The sequence below is a fragment of the Mesocricetus auratus genome, unplaced genomic scaffold, assembly GCF_017639785.1.
Source record: "Mesocricetus auratus isolate SY011 unplaced genomic scaffold, BCM_Maur_2.0 Super-Scaffold_100038, whole genome shotgun sequence".
NCBI lineage: Eukaryota > Metazoa > Chordata > Mammalia > Rodentia > Cricetidae > Mesocricetus > Mesocricetus auratus.
In genome coordinates, this window is record NW_024429216.1 from 8,244,860 (window position 1) to 8,263,190 (window position 18,331).

The 18,331-nt window shown below is 48.0% G+C and overlaps 1 protein-coding gene and 1 long non-coding RNA gene across 2 annotated transcripts; one reads left to right on the forward strand and one right to left on the reverse strand.

Moving 5' to 3' along the window:
* Positions 1 to 5,184: 5,184 nt before the first annotated feature.
* Positions 5,185 to 13,402, forward strand: LOC101825889 (cytochrome P450 2A8-like). Its single transcript, NM_001281583.1, is given in 9 exon segments — positions 5,185 to 5,375; positions 5,571 to 5,733; positions 7,099 to 7,248; positions 7,427 to 7,587; positions 8,860 to 9,036; positions 10,290 to 10,431; positions 11,552 to 11,739; positions 12,351 to 12,492; positions 12,954 to 13,402. Coding segments are annotated over 9 exon segments (1,485 nt in total). The 5' UTR covers positions 5,185 to 5,195; the 3' UTR covers positions 13,136 to 13,402.
* On the reverse strand, positions 6,945 to 17,525 carry LOC121135507. The gene is made up of 2 exons (XR_005872612.1): positions 17,474 to 17,525; positions 6,945 to 7,712 (listed from the first exon to the last, which is right to left on the reverse strand). It is a non-coding gene; the product is annotated as an uncharacterized LOC121135507 (long non-coding RNA).
* Positions 17,526 to 18,331: the final 806 nt, after the last annotated feature.

Sequence of the window (18,331 nt, forward strand, 5' to 3'; positions counted from 1 at the left end):
ATCCTTATTTCAAATTTATTCATTTACTTATGTTTATTTTTATTTATTTTCTGAAGGGACCAGCCCCTCACCCAGCCCCCCTGCTTTGGCAGTCATGACAGGCTGCAGAAAAGACCCAGCAAGAGATAGGCCTCTGACTCAGCACATGTACTTAGTTTCCGGCCTTCTGACCTTGTTAGACCTGCCCCAGTCACTAGGAGGTCAGGTACCCTCCACGTGGCCAGGAACCTATCAGAAGTTAGCTGGAAGGCTCTGGACATGCAGAACATAGCAACCACCTTGGGAGGGCCTATAGGCCTTAGCAACCAGTTGACCAATCAACACAGCTCAGGTTGCCCAAACCCGGAAGTGCACAATCCTGAGACTGTTGCTTACCCCTAGACACTCCTATATATCCCAATAAATACCCCACTTCAGGGCTCTTACTCCATCCATGACGAATGGATAAAGGGCCCAAGTTAAGACAGTTAACTCGTTAATAATAAAAGACTCTGCTTTTGCTTCAGAATGGGACTCTTGGTGATTTGAACACATTTTCCTTCATCTATTACCTCCCACTCATAGTTTCCTCTTTCTCCTCTCCCCACCTGTCCTCTCGCCCAGATCCACTCCTCCTCGGTTTCCCTTCAGAAAAGAGTAGGCCTCCCAGGGATACGAACTGAACAAGTCATAGGAAGTTACAATAAGATGAGATACTTCCCTCATATCAAGGCTTGGCGAGGCAACCCAACAGGAGGGAAAGGGCCCCAAGAGTCAGCAAAGGAGTAGGAGACAGCTCCCTGCTCCCACGGTTAGGAGTCCCTTAGGAATACTAAGCTACACAACCATGACATACATACAGAGGACCGAGGACAGACCCGCAGGGCTCCCTGATAGTTGCTTCAGTCTCTGAGAGCCCCTAGAAGACCTCCTGAATCGATCCTGCGATCCGTGTTCTTGTGCTGCCCTGACTCCTCTGGCTCTTACACGATCCCCCAAGCTCTGCCGCATGTTTGGCTGTGGGTCTCTGTATCTGTTTCTATTGGTCACTGGATGGAGCCTCTCTGACGATGATTATGCTAGGCTCAGGTCTACGAGGATCATTAGGATTCATTGCATTGACTTTTTTCTTTTTTACAAGTTATGTTTGGTTCTATCCTATGTCTCAGGGCTGTCCAGCCTTTGGTTCCTGGCCCGCGAGGCAGTGTCAGGGGTGGGCTCCCCCTTTAGCATGGGTCTCAAGTTGGACCAGTTGTTGCTTGGTCACTCCCACAAGCTCCGTATCACCTTTACCCCAGCACAAATTGCTCAGTGGTTGATAGTGCTCGCTTACACTTTAGTTGACGTGCATGTGTGTGTGCCCATTTACTAGAATGTGCTCCCTGTGCATGCAGTGCCCGAGGAGGCCAGAAGACGGGTTGGCTCATTTGGAATTAGAGTTACAGATGGTTGTGAGCTGCCATATAGGTGCTGGGAGCCATCCTTGGTCCTCTGCAAGAGCAGAGGGTGCTCTTAACTGATGAGTCAACCCTCCAACACCCGCTTCTTACTTCCATGACATCAAGAACAATGTCCCATTTATAGTTCTGACTCAGTCCTTGGCACCACAGCTCTGTTTTCCATCAGTTGAATTGGCTGATGCTAATTCTGTTGATCTTTCTACACAATCAAAAGCCCTCACAGTGACGTGTAAATAAAAACAATTTGACATTTTAATGAGTAATGCCATGCCCCACTGTTTATTTAATGAGCCAGGTATCACGACACATGCCTAGGACCACAGCACTCAGGAAACTGATATGGAAGTATTTGAGTTCAAGAGTTTGAGAGCAGCCTGAACAAAAAAGTGATGCAGTGTTTAAAAAAAAAGCTGAAACTGGGACTTGCTTTGTTTTTAGGACAGGTGTTTTTTTTTTTTTTTGGTGTATGTTTTTCTCTGTGCAAAGAAACAGGTGAGATGCACCTCAGGGTTAGCCATCATGTTCCCATTCTCCTTCTCATATTACATTTCTTCCCACCAGGCACCAAGGTTTGAGACTCTGCTATGTCACTTCCCAAGATTTTACCCACTTCGCAATGGATGCACACATGAAAACATCCCTGGCGTACCACAAATACACTGAATTTTCATTTCTCCACCATAGAGGATATTTGAATTGGGAGCTTTCTCCTCATACTGACCCATTTTTCAGTTTCCCTGGTCATTGATTTCTAGCTTCACTCATTATGGCAAGAAATGATCTTTGTATAGTTCCAACACTTTCGGATGCATTGTATCCTGTTCTATGAACTTGCTTGAAGTAAAGTGGAGGGTGTTCCCCGTGCAGTTGAGAAGGTGGATCTGGCCAAGGTCACTTAGATGTGTGTGCTCTCGTGGCAGATCCTGGGAGGATGCAGGAGGAGACTGCTCCAGGATGAAACTCAGCTGAGTCACTGCTTCTGGCAGCATATTTGCATGACATGCAGGTTGCTTGTTAATGCAGAAACACATTAGCCCGAGATAAAGGCACCATGAGAGGAGAGGGCAGCTCTTAGCAGGTAGACCAGAGCACCAGGGCTGCAGGACTCTTTCTCAGGGTCCTTTCTTGTCCCTGACTCTGGATCAAGAGGAAACACTTCAGGAAGGGTTGGTAATGACATCTCACCCAAAATCCCAAAGCTGTGCAGTGCTTTAGGCCAAGGACCCTTTGGAAGGGACTGTGAGTCTGCCAAAAGGCAGTCACGACAGGCTCCTTCTGCCAAGGTTCACAGCTGTGTTGCAATTTACCAGCACAGGGATCTTCCTGGATTTGTTTATTCAACACAGAGTGTGTGCCATGCAGTGTCACGCAAACACGCAAAGCTGAATTTCAGTCCCAAAGGCCTAAAGAAGTCAATGGTCCTCTGGGTTGGAGATGTCATAGTTGTAAAGGCTTCACAAAATTAATGATGACGATGATAGCCTTTGGGAAGTAAGTGTTTGTTCAGCTCTTATTGGACAGCTGTGAAAGAGTGATCAGTGGGTCTCTAGTCTGGACATCATCTCTCACAGACACCATTTCCAACTCTGCAGAAAGAGGTAGGGGACTCACCCCCAGAGTTTCCCCCAGTTGTCTGCATTTGGCATCCCTGAGCTCAGCCGTGGGGCCCTGGACAGTTCCTGCTGCTCAGATGCTGAACTTGCCGCAGGGTGAGACCACCTGTCGGGTCCTGAACAATAAGCTTCACTCAGCTCTGGGCACCAGGCTTGAGGCACAGGATGGACAGCCATGGGCACTGCCCATGAGCACTCGCAGAGGAAGTGGAATAGGAAATGCCAAGCGTTGGGAACAGATGAGAGAAACACAGGGCATCCGAGACAGAGAGGAGGCAGGAGTGGAGGGAAAGGAGGACAGACAGGAGTGAGGACAGAAAGGGGAGACCTCTGATCCCTACGTACAGCGTCTCTTGGTGTCTCCATTCGGCCGTCCCACTCTCTCATGCTTGACTCTCCAGCCCTGTGTGTCAATTAATGTCTACCAGCGGTGGCCTCTGTCCACGCCCCTGCTTCCCTCTATTGCTCTTGTGGCATCGTCTACTGCTTATCGTCAGTCTTTATCTGTCTCCATATTACCTGAGCTGTGCATCTTGGTGTTGGCTCCTTGGGAATTTCGAATATGTTTGTCTTATTTATTCTTTTGTCCCAGACTCCTCCTGGATCCACCTCAGCTCACGCCCATTCAGCCTTGTGTTCTCTTTTAGCACTTTTATCCAATCATTTTATACGTGTGAGCACTTTGGCTGCAAGTATAATATGTCCACCATGCACATTCCTGGCTCCCACTGACGTCGGGAAAAGGAGTTGGATCCCCTGGGAGGGGAGTTGCAGACAGTTGTGAGCTGCCGTGTGGACGCCGAGGGTGGGACTCAGGTCCCCTTCAAGGGCAACAAGTGTCCTCAACATCTAAGCCATCCTCTTGCGCTTGGTGCTTCCGGTACTCTCTTGGATGAATGGGTGCTCCCTGAAGCACGGTCGACCTATGAGAGCCACCCTAAAGGAAACAGTTCTCCCTTTCCCAGAAGCTGTCGGTTGCCAATATCCCCTCAGCTTTGCATCCTGTGAGCTGGTGTAAAAGCTGTACATGGTTTCATGACGACTATTCCTGTCACTCCTGTCACTCCTATCCTGTGTTCACCGCACTTACCACCGTGGTCTTCCATTTCTCTCTCCCCCCTTTCCCACACCTGCTAGCCTTCTTCCTGCCTCTCAGATTCCTTCCTGATTCCTTCCAGTCTTCCCTGCTGTCTTCCTGTCTGTCCGTGGGGAAGGAAAGCTCCCTGCCCTCAGCTCAGAGAGGTGGCCTGGGCCTCATGAGTAAGGCCGAGGAGTGTGTCCACCTTGAAACACTCCTCGTCTCCTGTCTCCCCTCCAAAGAGAGACTTTGGGAGAGTTGATTAGAGGAGGTGAAAGCCAGGGGAGACCATGAAGAAAAGCCCTGCCAGCTTCACACTGATAAACTCCACTAGCCACAAAATTGAAACAGCTGCCGTTTGCTGAGCACATCTGTTGTTGGTAACCTTTGTGACTTCAATGGTTCGTGCCTCATTGAAATAGCCTGAAAGAGGATGTTGTCACTGGTCCCATGAGGCTCAAACAATCACATCAACTTTTCGTGGTCACACCACAACATCTGGATAAGATTAAGATCCTAACCCTAGCCTCAGTCATGGTCTTTGCCATCCATCCAATAATGACAATCCAGCCACTGGGACCCTGAGGCCAGCAAAGAGAAGGGATTTCCTGAGTTCACAAGCATGGCTGTTAGAGATTTGTTTAGGACTGGCATTCCATCTCCTTTCCACCACCCAGACCAATTGAGTGTCTCTACAGCAAGACACCCTTGGACTCTTTCCTAAAACCCTAACTGCATGTCTGTGAAGCGCTTTCTCCCTTGAGACCCTCAACCCTCGATGTGGGTGTTTCCAGATGTTTCCTAACCCACACTCCCATTCCATTGCACAATCCTGGCATGCCTTCTTCTGCCTTGGAATCCGCTACATGAAAACCAGCCCAGAGGTGAGCCCTCCTCCGTCCTTGCAGCTGGTGTCATAAACAAGGCAGTTGTATGTCAGGGCAATAGTTAGGAGGAAAAATGAGGTAATTATTAAGCAGAAGCCAAAGCCACCCCTCCAGCCTAGAGTATAAAGGCACACTGTCCCCGTCATCATCTACCTGTGCTGTCCTTCCCACTGCCACCATGCTGGTGTCCGGGATGCTCCTCGTGGTTGTGCTGACCTGCCTCAGCGTCATGATCATAATGTCTGTGTGGAGGCAGAGGAGACTGTTGAGGAAGATGCCTCCAGGACCCACCCCACTGCCCTTTATTGGGAACTTTCTGGAGCTGGACACAGAGAAGTTTTATGACTGCCTTTCAAAGGTAGTACCGGGCAGGGAGATGGGTGAGTTTGACAAGTGGTGTCTGGGAGTCCGAGGCGGGAGTGTGAGGCAGAAGCCGGACCAGGTCAGAATGTGGACATAGGATGGGGGCCTAGGGGTCTGCATCCAAGTCCCTGACATTGGGACAATGGCCGTCCTAAGAGTGGCTTCTCTAACTCCTGGCGTCTCCCCTCAGATGAGGGAGCGGTATGGCCCTGTGTTCACCATCCACCTGGGGCCTCGCCCTGCTGTGATGCTGTGGGGTTACGATGCTGTGAAGGAGGCTCTCATTGACCAGGCTGAGGAGCTCAGTGACCGAGGAGAGCAAGCTTTCTTCGACTGGTTCTTCAAAGGCTATGGTGAGGGTTTCTCTGTGTAGCCCTGGCTGTTCTGGAACTCACTCTGTAGACCAGGCTGGCCTCAGACTCATAGATCTGCCTGCCTGTTTCTCCCACGTGCTGGAACTAAAGGCATGGGACACTAGCCTCTGGCCTTTAAAATTTTTCTTAAAGATAGTTTGTTATATTTTTTAAGGTCTCTCTCTCTCTTTCTCTCTCTCTCTCTCTCTCTCTCTCTCTCTCTCTCTCTCGTGTGTGTGTGCATGTGTGTGTGTGTGTGTGTGTGTGTGCACATGTTTATCTGTGCCTATGAAGCCCAGAAGAGGGCATCAGATCACATACAGCCAGCGTTACAGGCAGCTGTGGAACTGGGAACTGAACTCTGTCTTTAGCAACAAACAGTACATACTCCAGATTACCGAGTCATCTCTTAACCCCAGACTGTGCCAACTCTTTTTTTTTCTTTTTATTTATTCTTCTCTCATACAACACATCCCAACCTCCCCCTTACTCCCCCACCCCTGAAAAGAACAGGCCTCCCAGGGACGTCAACTGAGCTCTCAGCACCTGTTGGGACCCTGCTTCCTAACACGCTGTTTTAGCTTCATCTGAGCATCTTTGCATTTAGTCATCTTGTGCTCTCCTGCGACCCCCGTTGCTTCTTCCTCTGTGAAGATCTCACACGAGGTCTGTTTCAGAGCCCCACGGAGTTCTATCCAGGCTCTGCCTGTATTTCGCTTTATCAGCCCCATTTAGAACCAGTCATTATTTTTAAATCCACTCCCCGGTCTCCAAATCTCATGTTTTGTGATCCACACCCTCTCACTTTGGCTTTTCTCCTTGCTTCTCCGTGTGGCTCTCTATCCTCTCTCTAACAATTTTGCTTGTTAAGGCAGGGTTTCTCTGTGTAGCCAACCTGGTCTCAGACTCACAGAGATCCACCCGTCTTTGCCTCCTAAGCTCTGGAATTGAAGGTGTGTGCCACCACTTAATAATTATTAATTCTTTTTAATAATTATGTTTTTGGGCTTACTAATTATTTTTATTTGTTTTACCTGCATGATGTCCATGCACCATGTGCCTTCCTGGTGCCCATGGAGGCCAGAAGTGGGCATCTGATTCCCTGGAACTGGAGTTAACAGACTGCTCGGAGCTAACACACACAGAATCTGGGAACAAACCCCCGATCATCTAGCAAAAAGCCAGTGACCTTAACTGCTGAGCCTTCTCTCTGGTCCCTCTTTCTCCTTTTTATTGGTTTTTCAACATTTCATGTCCAACTCCAGCCCTTTGCCCAAACCCACAGCCTCCAGGATCTGGTTAGAGTTGCTACATTGCCCAAAGGTGCCGCTCTAACCAATTCCTGTGCTTGTGTTGGGATCCCAGGTGTGGTGTTCAGCTCCGGGGAGCGCGCCAAGCAACTCAGGCGCTTCTCCATCGCCACGCTGAGGGACTTCGGCTTTGGAAAACGTGGCATTGAGGAGCGCACCATAGAGGAGACCAGCTTTCTCATACAGGCCCTGCGGGACACAAACGGTGAGGCTGGGGGTCATGGAGCACACGGGACAGACAAGAGAAGCAGCAGGTTTTGAAGAGTGATGGAGACAGACAGTGGGGACTTGGGAAAGGCGCCCAATCTTTAGGGCTCACACCGCCATCAACTGAGACGCGCTTCCCCAATCTCCTTCCCTTTCAACCCTGGCCCGCCTCCCAGGTGCCACAATAGACCCCACCTTCTACATGAGCCGGACAGTCTCCAACGTCATCAGTTCCATTGTGTTTGGGAACCGCTTTGAATATGACGACAAGGAATTCTTGTCACTGTTGGGCATGATAATGCGAAGTTTCCAGTTCATGTCTACTTCAACAGGACAGGTAACCAGCTCAACCCTCAGCTGGAGCTCAGTATTCCCTCTGAATCGTGACCATGGCCACCAGTGCGCCCATTGAACATCCTTCTCTGGAGGTGATCTCCTCAAACATGCTCCCATCTCGGACAACTAAATAGTGAGATCAAACCCTAAGAAAGGTACCAATACAGAATCCCCATGGCAACTGATTATCTCAGCAGATGCCGACCAAATCAGAGTGTGCAAGCCTTTCCATCCAGCCTTCCTTCCGGAGCAGGTGTCCCCTCCCTGGTTACCTTAACCTCTGACAGTTGCTGCTACCGAGCCCTTCTGGAAGACTTCACGCAGAGAAGCGGTTACCTCAGGTCCCTCATACATATATTAATATCAGATGGAACCCAACACACCACAACCCTACGTCCCTCATGTACATGTCCTGAACTGGTCCATTGAGATACCTAGACAAGGGGCTGGAGAGATTGTACAGTGGTTAAGGGCACTGGCTGCTCTCCCAGAGGACCCACGCTTAATTCCCAGCACCCACTTTAAGTGGCTCGCAACAGCCTGTGACTGCAGCTCCAGGGGTATCCAACACTTTTGGCATTGCAATCATGTACACACACCCACACAGAGATACATACAATAATTAATGTATTACAAATGCCTTTAAACATGTCTGCATAAGTTGTATGTAATCAGTCCACAAGGATGAGCAAAAACCCGAACAGGTACCTTAACTGAGACTCCAAACACATAAGGACCTGGACAGATTATCTACACACACCCACAGGTGTGTTCTCCAGCAGGACTGTTCAGTGAACCTCGAAAAAGCACTCAAGGCAACACACTTGAACACCCAAACACTTGCACCCACGTTTTCTCCGCTATAACGATGGCAAACAACCTCGCTTAACGTCCAAACACATGCACAGCAATCCACAACCCAAAAGCAGTTATCTGGAAAGCTGTGCCAACCTGGCCTTCCTGAGTGCCAGGCACCTGTGGTATGGCACAGCAGACCCACCCGACAACGGCACACCGCTGAACGTCGGCATTGGCTTCTGCCTTTGTCAGTCCTTTCCCAGTGTCTGATGCTGTAGGCGGGCCCCAGTTTTCTTTACCCGATTTCAGGGATAAGCCCACGTGGAAACATACCCGTGTTCCCTTCAACCACCAGCTAAATCCACAGAGACCAGGGGAAGGCTTTGAAGCCTTCTCTGCTCCTACTCAAGTCTTATGCCTCTTGGGTCCTGATGCTGACAGCTGTCTTCCCATCATTTTTGCTCTCCCGTTCCAGCTCTTTGAGATGTTCTATTCAGTGATGAAGCACCTGCCAGGATGCCAGCACCAGGCCTATAAGGAAATGCAGGGACTGGAGGACTTCATAGCCAGGAAGGTGGAAGAGAACCAACGCACCCTGGACCCCAACTCCCCCCGGGACTTCATCGACTCCTTCCTCATCCGCATGCAGGAGGTGCTCCCAGTAGCTATGGTGGATGGTTCAAAGCCTGGGGTTGGGTGGAGCAGGAGCAGGAGCTCATGCACCTTAGCCCCCAGCATAGTCATCCTCACCTTCTCCTCACAATTAGTGTCACTCACCCACCGACTGAGCCCTTACGCAAGAGAACAAGTGTGTGCAAACATGCACATCAGCCGCTCCCACAGCGCCACCAGGTGCCAGGCCCTGGTTTTCAGTGTTTGACAGTACTCACCCATTTAGAACCAACACTGGCTTGGGAGCACATTCCACTCTGACCCTAGGTCTAGAATTGGGAAAATGCAACCCAGAGAGGTTAGACTTCTTGTCTAGGGGCAGGCAGTCAAGGAGCAGAGTGGTCTGTCTGAAACCGCTGGTCTCTGGTTCCAAGGCAGTGTCCTGCAAGCAGAATTCTCTCAAATCTCTCTTACCCTGGTCCTCAGATACGCCCATGTGGATATGCGACCTGGCTTTAAAATGTGACCACAGTGGGGCCTCACAGTCACAGGCACATCTACTTCCTGCCTTTGAGAAATAAGATGAGGATTTATGGGATCTGTATTTCCAAAGATGGAAAGTGATGCTGGGGAGAGGCTCAGGGGCTAAGAGTGCTCGCTTGCTGGACCACCAATCATTCAACACCAGACTCTGTCTCAAAGGAATAATGCCCTCCTCTGGTTGCCTCATGTGTACTCATGGGAATGGGCACCAGCATGCACGCATGTACCTGAAAATAACTCACACACACACACACACACACACACACTCTCTCTTTCTCTCTGTCTCTCTCACACACATGCACGCACACACGCACACACGCACACACACACACACACACTCTCTCTCTCACTCACATGAACTCACACACATATGCACGCGTGCACACACAAAAAGGAGTGAGATGGGGTCACTCCAAAATCTGATGCTCCATCTCATGGGAACCGCTTCTAAGTTTCATGACTCCTTCATCTCTGTCCCCCCCCCTCTCCCCTTACTACCTCCTCCTGTCTTTTAAAACATCATTATTAGTGAATCAAGTTACAATGAAGTTGCTAGTAAATGGATGTAGATTCCCCCAGGGAAAGACCCAGGAAGAAATTCTGTGGAGATCCAGCACCTGGGGAGAGCTGGTTGATCAGGGTCTCTTGTCCACATTACATCCGACCTAAGATAAGCGAATGCGAGGGAGACTTTCAGTAGTGCCCCAAGGAGTAATAATGGACTTACCACAAATGCTCCCTTCCCTGTAGGAGAAGAAGAACCCTCGAACTCAGTTTCACATGAGGAACCTGCTCATGACCACACTGAACCTTTTCTTCGCGGGTACAGAGACCGTCAGCACAACCACGCGTTACGGCTTCCTGCTGCTCATGAAGTACCCTCACATTGCAGGCAAGCCTACAGGGCACATGGAGGTGGAGGCCACACCCTCCCCTCCCCAACTTGCTAGAAATCGGCTACCCTAACCCCAGCTCTCTCAGATCTTGGGTACTCAGAACATCTCTGCTATGCAGAGACAGGATTAAGACTGATGTGATAGACATCTATTTGTGAGTGCCAGGCGGTGTCTGACCTGCATCTCCAGGTTCATAACACCTTCTTTAAGAAACTCTGAAGAAGTACGGCACACAACACACGGCAAAGCCTTGAGGGATTTTTGCATATCATGGGGAAAGTGAAAGGAATAGCTACACTGCAGAGGAGCAGCGGGCTGAGCGGGATTTGCTGAGGCTTCCTTTTCTGGGTTCAGGAGGAGGAAGAGTTGGCTGGTAGAAGTAGGGTGTGGGTGGTTTTGTGCCCAGATTAATAGGCTTGAGTTAGGTAAGCCTTTGTTAATTAGGCATGTGATTTCCCACAATGCATGTCATTTTAATTATGAGTATGCCCAATCACTTATGACCGTGGCATAAGATGGTCAATGGGTTGTTTTCCCTAAAAGTTCACTCAAAGATACAATTTGCTTTACTCTGCATGCACCTAGGACCTGTTCAGGCTGGATTGGCCCATTGGCTCTAGTTCATGTCCACCAATGTCGCTATGGAGGTGCTCTAGGTTGTTGGGATGCATGTGATTGGTTGCCTTGTTTAGAGAGCTCAGTGTGAGTGGAGGTCCTGGGGTGCTAGTCTATCCCTGCAAACTATCCGTCTTAAGCTGAGTCTTACTAGCTGTTAAAATACTGGGAAGGCCTGAACTGATTTGTAAACTACTCTCAACCATACAAGGTCCCTTGCCTGTTCTTTTTAGGCCATTCGGTAAATCTCTTTTGCAAATGTACGTAATGCTGGTCCAAGAACGTTAATGGAACCCTACTCCAGCACCACATATGGCCAACATCTACTGCAAATGGTCTATAACATGCCACCCATAATTCTACATCACCATTGGGATTTGCATATTCACTCTCTATTCCCTGTGTTTAATTTAATATTTTAAATATTTTATTATTAAGCAAATAATTTAATGTTTAATTTAATATTCCCTATATTAATTTAAGTAATCCATATTTAATCAGCCAAGATGCATGAGGAAATTGACCAGGTGATTGGCAGGAACAGGCAGCCCAAGTATGAGGACCATTTGAAGATGCCCTACACTGAGGCTGTCATCTACGAGATCCAGAGATTTGTAGATGTGGTTCCTTTGGGTCTGCCCCGTAGCACCACCAAGGACATCAAGTTTCGGGACTTCCTCATTCCCAAGGTGATTCCCTGCCCCACCTGAAGGAACCTTCAGTCCACTCCTTGGGTCCCACAGCCCATGCCACATGGAGTTTTCTAGACTGTCCTTCTTTCTCAAACAAATGCTTGCTCCCTCATCACTCCCTTTAAGCTAAACTACTCAGAGTCCTGGATTCTGGATCTCCCCCAGCTTTCCCAGGGATTAACCCTATGGTGTAAGGAACATGAGCCAATTTCCCTAGAACTTGGTACTTAGGTGGAAGACTGTTCCGGCCTGCAAACATCTAGCTGAGGTACACAAACCTCGAGCATCCCAAACTCTCTGTGTCTTGGAGTGTGAACCTCCCAGTTCCATGACCTCCTGAATTGATAGGCGTGAGCTTGTTCATTCCTCAACAACCTGTCCCCAGGACACACAGACCCCACATCCCTCAAACGATCTTTCTCAGAACCCACAGACCACCACTTATCCAAGAGATCCTGTCCCAGGGATGTCAACCTCATATTCCCCGATGCTCCTCACTTAGCACACTCTGTGACCCCTTTCTCCTCTTCCTTCCAAGCCTGTGATCTCCGAGGATGCTCATCTCCCGTCCTGCCTTCTCCTCAGTCTCCGCTGCTTCTGTCTTTCAGGGCACTGACGTTTTCCCTGTACTGAGCTCTGTGCTGAAGGACCCCAAGTTCTTCTCCAACCCCAACGACTTTAACCCCCAGCACTTCCTGGATGACAAGGGACAGTTTAAGAAGAGCAATGCTTTTATGCCCTTCTCCGTTGGTAAGAGGCCCCTGCTCTCACAAACAGGGCTAACACTTCCTAGCTCGTCTCTCTGAAGTGTAGGGTTGGACCTCTCTCCAGCTTGGAACTTAACTGTCGGAGTCCACCTTCCAGCCAACCAAGTGCAATTTCCTTGTGGACTCAGGCTAAAGGAGAGGCATGATCAAACCCCTTTTAGAGATAGAAAAAAATTGATTCACACAGACAAGTCTTAGTAGGTGGTCGCAGAATAGTCATAGTTGAGCGTCTGGTTGTTGGAGGGGCATCTAGACTCCTCATTGTGCCTGCCTGTCAGGGATCACCTCCCCTCCCCTCCCCTCATGCACAAGGGTATCGAGGCTCAGAAAGGTCCCTCAGACAGTGCTGCAAGCCCGTTCCCTGGGGAATCCAGCTGCTGGCCTGGCATAGGGTGAAGCAACATGATGATTGACGTCACTTCCTTTACTCCTTCTCCTCTCCAGGAAAGCGATACTGTTTTGGAGAAAGCCTGGCTAAGATGGAGCTCTTCATCTTCTTCACAACCATCATGCAGAATTTCTGCTTCAAGTCCCCACAGGCACCCCAAGACATAGATGTGACCCCACAATATTTCAGCTTTGCCGCAATCCCTCCAAAATTCACCATGAGCTTCCTGCCTCGCTGAGCGGGAACTCTGATGGGTGGAGACAATGAGCATGTCCAGAAACAGGGCGGGGCTAATGGGGTGGGGCCAATCCGGGTAGGGCTAAAGGAGAGCATGAAAATTAGAGGGAAGTCTGGGGCCTGAAGTATTACACAGAGAGAGAGAGAGAGCTGAGCAGAGTGATCACCTTCCTGAAGACGGGTTCTTCAAAGTTGGGAAGAGAGGCTGGGATGCCTTCCCGTCGTATCTGAACACCGATCGTAATAATTAAAGCTATTGTTGATTGTGCAAGAATTCCATGGGAATTTCATTGGGTATGCAATACACTGATCACTTAGTCCTCAAGAACCTATATGGGGAAGGGAACTGTATTCATGTCTGTTTTACTGATGATAAGATTGAGGCTTAGTATTCAAATCACTGGCCTGCCTGTAATTCCTTTACTTGGGCACTATAAGGCAGGATGGGGGGCTGGAGAGATGGCTCAGAGGTTAAGAGCATTGACTGCTCTTCCAGAGGTCCTGAGTTCAATTCCCAGCAACCACATGGTGGCTCACAACCATCTACAATTCAATCTGGTGCCCTCTTCTGGCAGAACACTGTATGTGTAATAAATAAATAAAATTAAAAAAAAAAAGGCAGGATGGTTGCCATGAGTAAGGCTAGTATGGGCTATGCAGTGAGTTACAGGCCAGCTAGTGCTAGATTGTGAGATTCTCACTCAAAGATGTGACATCAATAAAAGTGACTTAAAGGAACTTTTCTGTAGAAAGTTGACTAGAAGCATTTTCTGTGTGGTCAGTTGGAGATCAGGCGGGGTAAGAAAACTTTAGACAGCATTCCAAAGCAAGATTGAGAGCAGAAGACCTTCTGAAGTCCTCAAGGCATATAGATCAGCATGAGAGCAGAAGACCTTTTGAAGTCCTCAAGGCATATAGATCAGCATGAGAGCAGAAGACCTTTTGAAGTCCTCAAGGCATATAGATCAGCATGAGAGCAGAAGACCTTTTGAAGTCCTCAAGGCATCATAGATCAGCAGGAAGCACAGAAAGCCTGAAGGGTGACGTAACAAAACCAGAGAGCCACGCCGAAAACAGTGCCAGCTGTGTGACTCCCTAGCAGGGAAAGCAGAGGTCTCATTCAACTGCAGCCCAGATACACAGAAAACGTGGAAAAGTAAGACATCAGGATTGGTCCAGCCGCATTCAAAGACATGGAGAAGGGTGGAAGGTCAGGCGGGGATCTCCAAAGTTTTTTTTAGCAAAAGTGACTGATGACCTCAAAAAAGGACATGCTTCGTCAGTGCAGTCAGGAAGCCAGCCTGGTACCTCGGGAGGAAAGTCAGCCACGTAGGAGAGAAGGCAGTAAAGATGCCCGAGGAATTAGCAATATAGATGAAAAAGACAGCAAGGTGGAAAAGAAATTCAACAAGGGATTGCAGAACAAACAACATGAAAACATGCTGGGAATGAAAAACTCGGTAAAGTAAAAGCAAATGAAAAAGCAGAGTGGAAATAACCAGTAACGCACTGGATCCACGCACTGGACCCAGGAGAAGGAAGAATATCAGGGATAGAGGGCAAGACTGAGAAAATAGTATGTTCAGGGCTGGAGTGTTGCTCAGTGGCTAAGAGCAGCTCTTACAGAGGATACTGGGTTAATTCCCAGAGCCTCCACGGTGGCTCACAACCTCCTGTAACTTCAGTTCCAGGGCATCCAATTTTCCTTCCCAGCTTCTTCAGGCACCAGGCATGTATACATTGCCCTTACACACATGCAGGCAAAACACTCATATACATATAAATGAAAGCAAATAAATCGAAATGTGTTGTATTTAAGCATCAGTAAAGAAAAGAATGAGCATGACCTATTTGGGAATTTCACGTCATACATCCTGACCACACTCACTTCCTAGTACTCCCAGGTCCACCTCAGACCCCCACCCCAAAAAAAAGAAGAGAAAAAAAAGAAAAAATTATGTTGCTCATAAACTCACTGGAGCATGGTCAAACTCCCAGTGGCCATCCAGCCCCTTAAAGAAAACCGAGGCTCCCCCCCACCCCGCCCCAGAACCTTCATCAAAATTGTAGAGAGATACACTTCAGCATCCTTACCACAATTTTAAGAGTTCTCTTGGATAGTTTTCTGTCTAGGCTGTTACTTTATGGTGGGTTGGGTGGGGTGGAGTAAGCAAGGGGTTGTCACAGGAGCCTTCTGTATGCTTCTTTCTCAACTGTGAGTCTGTAGTCATCGATATCACTATAACACTAGCTTCCCTGTCCTTTACAGTCAGGGGGAGCATGGATCATGGCCTTCCACATGGTTTCTGGTGACAGCACAGACCACAGACATCCACATGGCACTGACCTCAGCATGGTCTCTGGTGACAGTACAGACCATGGACATCAGCACTTCATGAGCCACTGACACCATCCTAGCCCTCGGCAGGAGCACAGGCCAAGGACATCAACATGGTGTCTGTGGCAACATGGGCCAAGGACATCAATATGGTCTCCTCGGTAGCCTGGCCCATGGGCATCAACAAAGATTCAGGCAGCATCACAGACCATGGACATCTACCTGGCCTTTGGTGGTAACATGAACCACAGATATCAACACGGCCTCTGACGGCAGTAAAACCATGAACCCAGACATGGCAGCAGCATAGATTACAGACATCAGTGATAGAGGTCTTTTGAGGAGGTCCAATCCAGACATCCTGTCATTGCTCAGAACCAGGGTGACCTTTCGGTTGGGCAGCATGATTGGGGGCTGAGTCTGTGCAGGCTCTAGGCTGCTGCACAGCACCCTGTTGGCCCAACTTAGCAAGGGCATGTCCCCGTCTCACACCTGTCACCACCAACTCATCTGTAGTTCTGCCTCTCTCCCCTGTACAATCGCCACTCATTTCTCCATCCTCCCCACCTCTCCATTGAACACTCTTTCATAGTAGTGGCATTGGAAACTGCAGTGTGTCACTCAGTCACTCAGTATATATATATATATATATATATATATATATATATATATATATATATGCTTTTGCCCAGACAACTTACATGCGAATATTTGTTGCAACAGGTCATTGGTCTGGTTCAAGGTTTCTGGTTTCTGAACCACTATAAATACTGGACCACCACAGAGAGTAGTCTTGGATATCCTGATACTGCCCAGAGTCAGGATGATGTTGCAGCTAGGCAGGGCATCCTGGGGAAGGTTCTGTGAGAACTCCTGGCTGCCATACTGTTGGGGCCCATAAAAATGGCTCCATTTCATTTTGACTTAAGTCAGAGAGTTTTTACCTGCCCTTGCTCTTCCAAGCTGAAACAACAGATGTTTGGCTTAAGCTGTGTTAGTGTGTGTCTTAACTTGACAACAGATGTCTGGCTTAAGATGCGAATGTAGCAGGATGTTTGACCTAGGATGTGGTTGCTGCCTGTCTTGCCTAAACAACACACTACTTAACTCAGGATATGGTTACTTGATGTTTTGGGTATTGAGGCGGTAATTACGCTTACTTGTTCTTTGTATTTTGGTGAGGAAGTCTTTTGCCTTCTCTCCCTCTTTTGATGGGGGCATAAAAGATCTTTGAACAATAAACGTGGGCTGATCCTGGCATTTACCAGGTACCCTCCTGACTGTATCACTTGTCTCTTGCCTATTCCTTTTCTCAATCCACACTCCCTGTCTCAGGTCGGCTGGACCTGACAGATACCCCAGCAACGTGGGGTCCTACACCAAACACCCCTTGGCCTCTGACTGCCGACTCCCTCTCAGCTTCAGCTGAGAATTTTCTTGGACTTTTCAAGTTCTTATCACTTTGTAAGGTTTGAAATAAATTACTTAGGTCTTGAGTTGCTAATCCAGTTGTGGGATATAGCCAGTTACTACTATGTTCCAGCAACTTTTGAAAACCATTAGGAGTTCATAATTGATCTCTCCTGATTTGACTCTTTGGTTGAATTTACTGTAAACCTAACTTATATCCTAGGTAAATAATAGAATCACGTCTTTGTATTTTTCAGGAACATTTTGTAATCCCCAGCAAGGTAAAATTCCCTTTACTTCATCAAACATTTTCTTTCCTAAGGTATCTGCACCAAAGTCAGTAGTAAGATATCATCCATATAATGATAAATTATAGATTGAGGAAGCTGCTTTGTGTAAAGAGAAGCTTTTTCCTTGCCAGCAGCTTTGGTTTATCCCCCGCCAGTCTCCTGGGCTCTGCCGCCTTGTAGTCCCCAAATAACACACAAGACGCTGTATTAATTATGAAGCTGTTGGCCTTGCTCGTTTCTTACTGGCTAGCTCAGACTTAAGTATTTACCCCATAATTGTTAATCTAAGTATTTCTCTTACCGGAGAATGGTTCCGAACTTCTTATCCCTATTGCGGCTACATTGTGACTCCCTGTGTTTCTCCTACCCAGAGTCCTCCTCGACTCCTAGTCCCACCTATCTTGCTTCCCTATTGGCCAACAGTGCTTTATTGACATATACACAGGACTTCCCCAACAGCTTTGAATTATTTCCAATGGCTGTTGCACAAAATATTGACACAAGGTGGGGCTGTCTAACATTCCTTGTGACAAAACCCTCCGATGGCCTCTTCTAATAGGTTAGAAATTATTATAAGTGGGCATTGTGAAGGCAAATTTCTCTCTATCCTGTACTTTTGAAGGTTCAGTAAAAAAATCAGTTTTTGAAATTAATAACTATAATAGATCCTCCTTTAGGTAATAGAGAAGGCAAGAGAATTCCAGGCTGTAAAGAGTCTATTGGCTAAATCTGTTAACATTCTCTATTTTCCAGATTTCTTTATAATGATAAATATAGGAGAATTCCAAGGACTGGTTGATAGTTTTATTATCCAAAGTTCTGATCCCCTGAGTTGAGGTTTCCAGAGGCCTTTTAGGAGATATCCATTGGGATAAAGTAGTTTGTTTGTGATGCCGGGCTGCTTTCTAGAGTGTGTGTGAAAATATATGCACAGGGGTGGGGGTCCCTTCAGCCCTCAGCACAAATCGATCCTATATTGCCAGCAATAGAATAATGGAAATTGAATGATCCAAATTGGGAAGTTGTAAGAATTATGGAGACATAGTCCTGAAAATGTGAGGTGTGTGTGTGTGGTGTATGAGATAGTGAGACAGAGAGAGAGAGAGAGAGAGAGAGAGAGAGAGAGAGAGAGAGAGAGAGAGAGAGAGAGAGAGAGAGA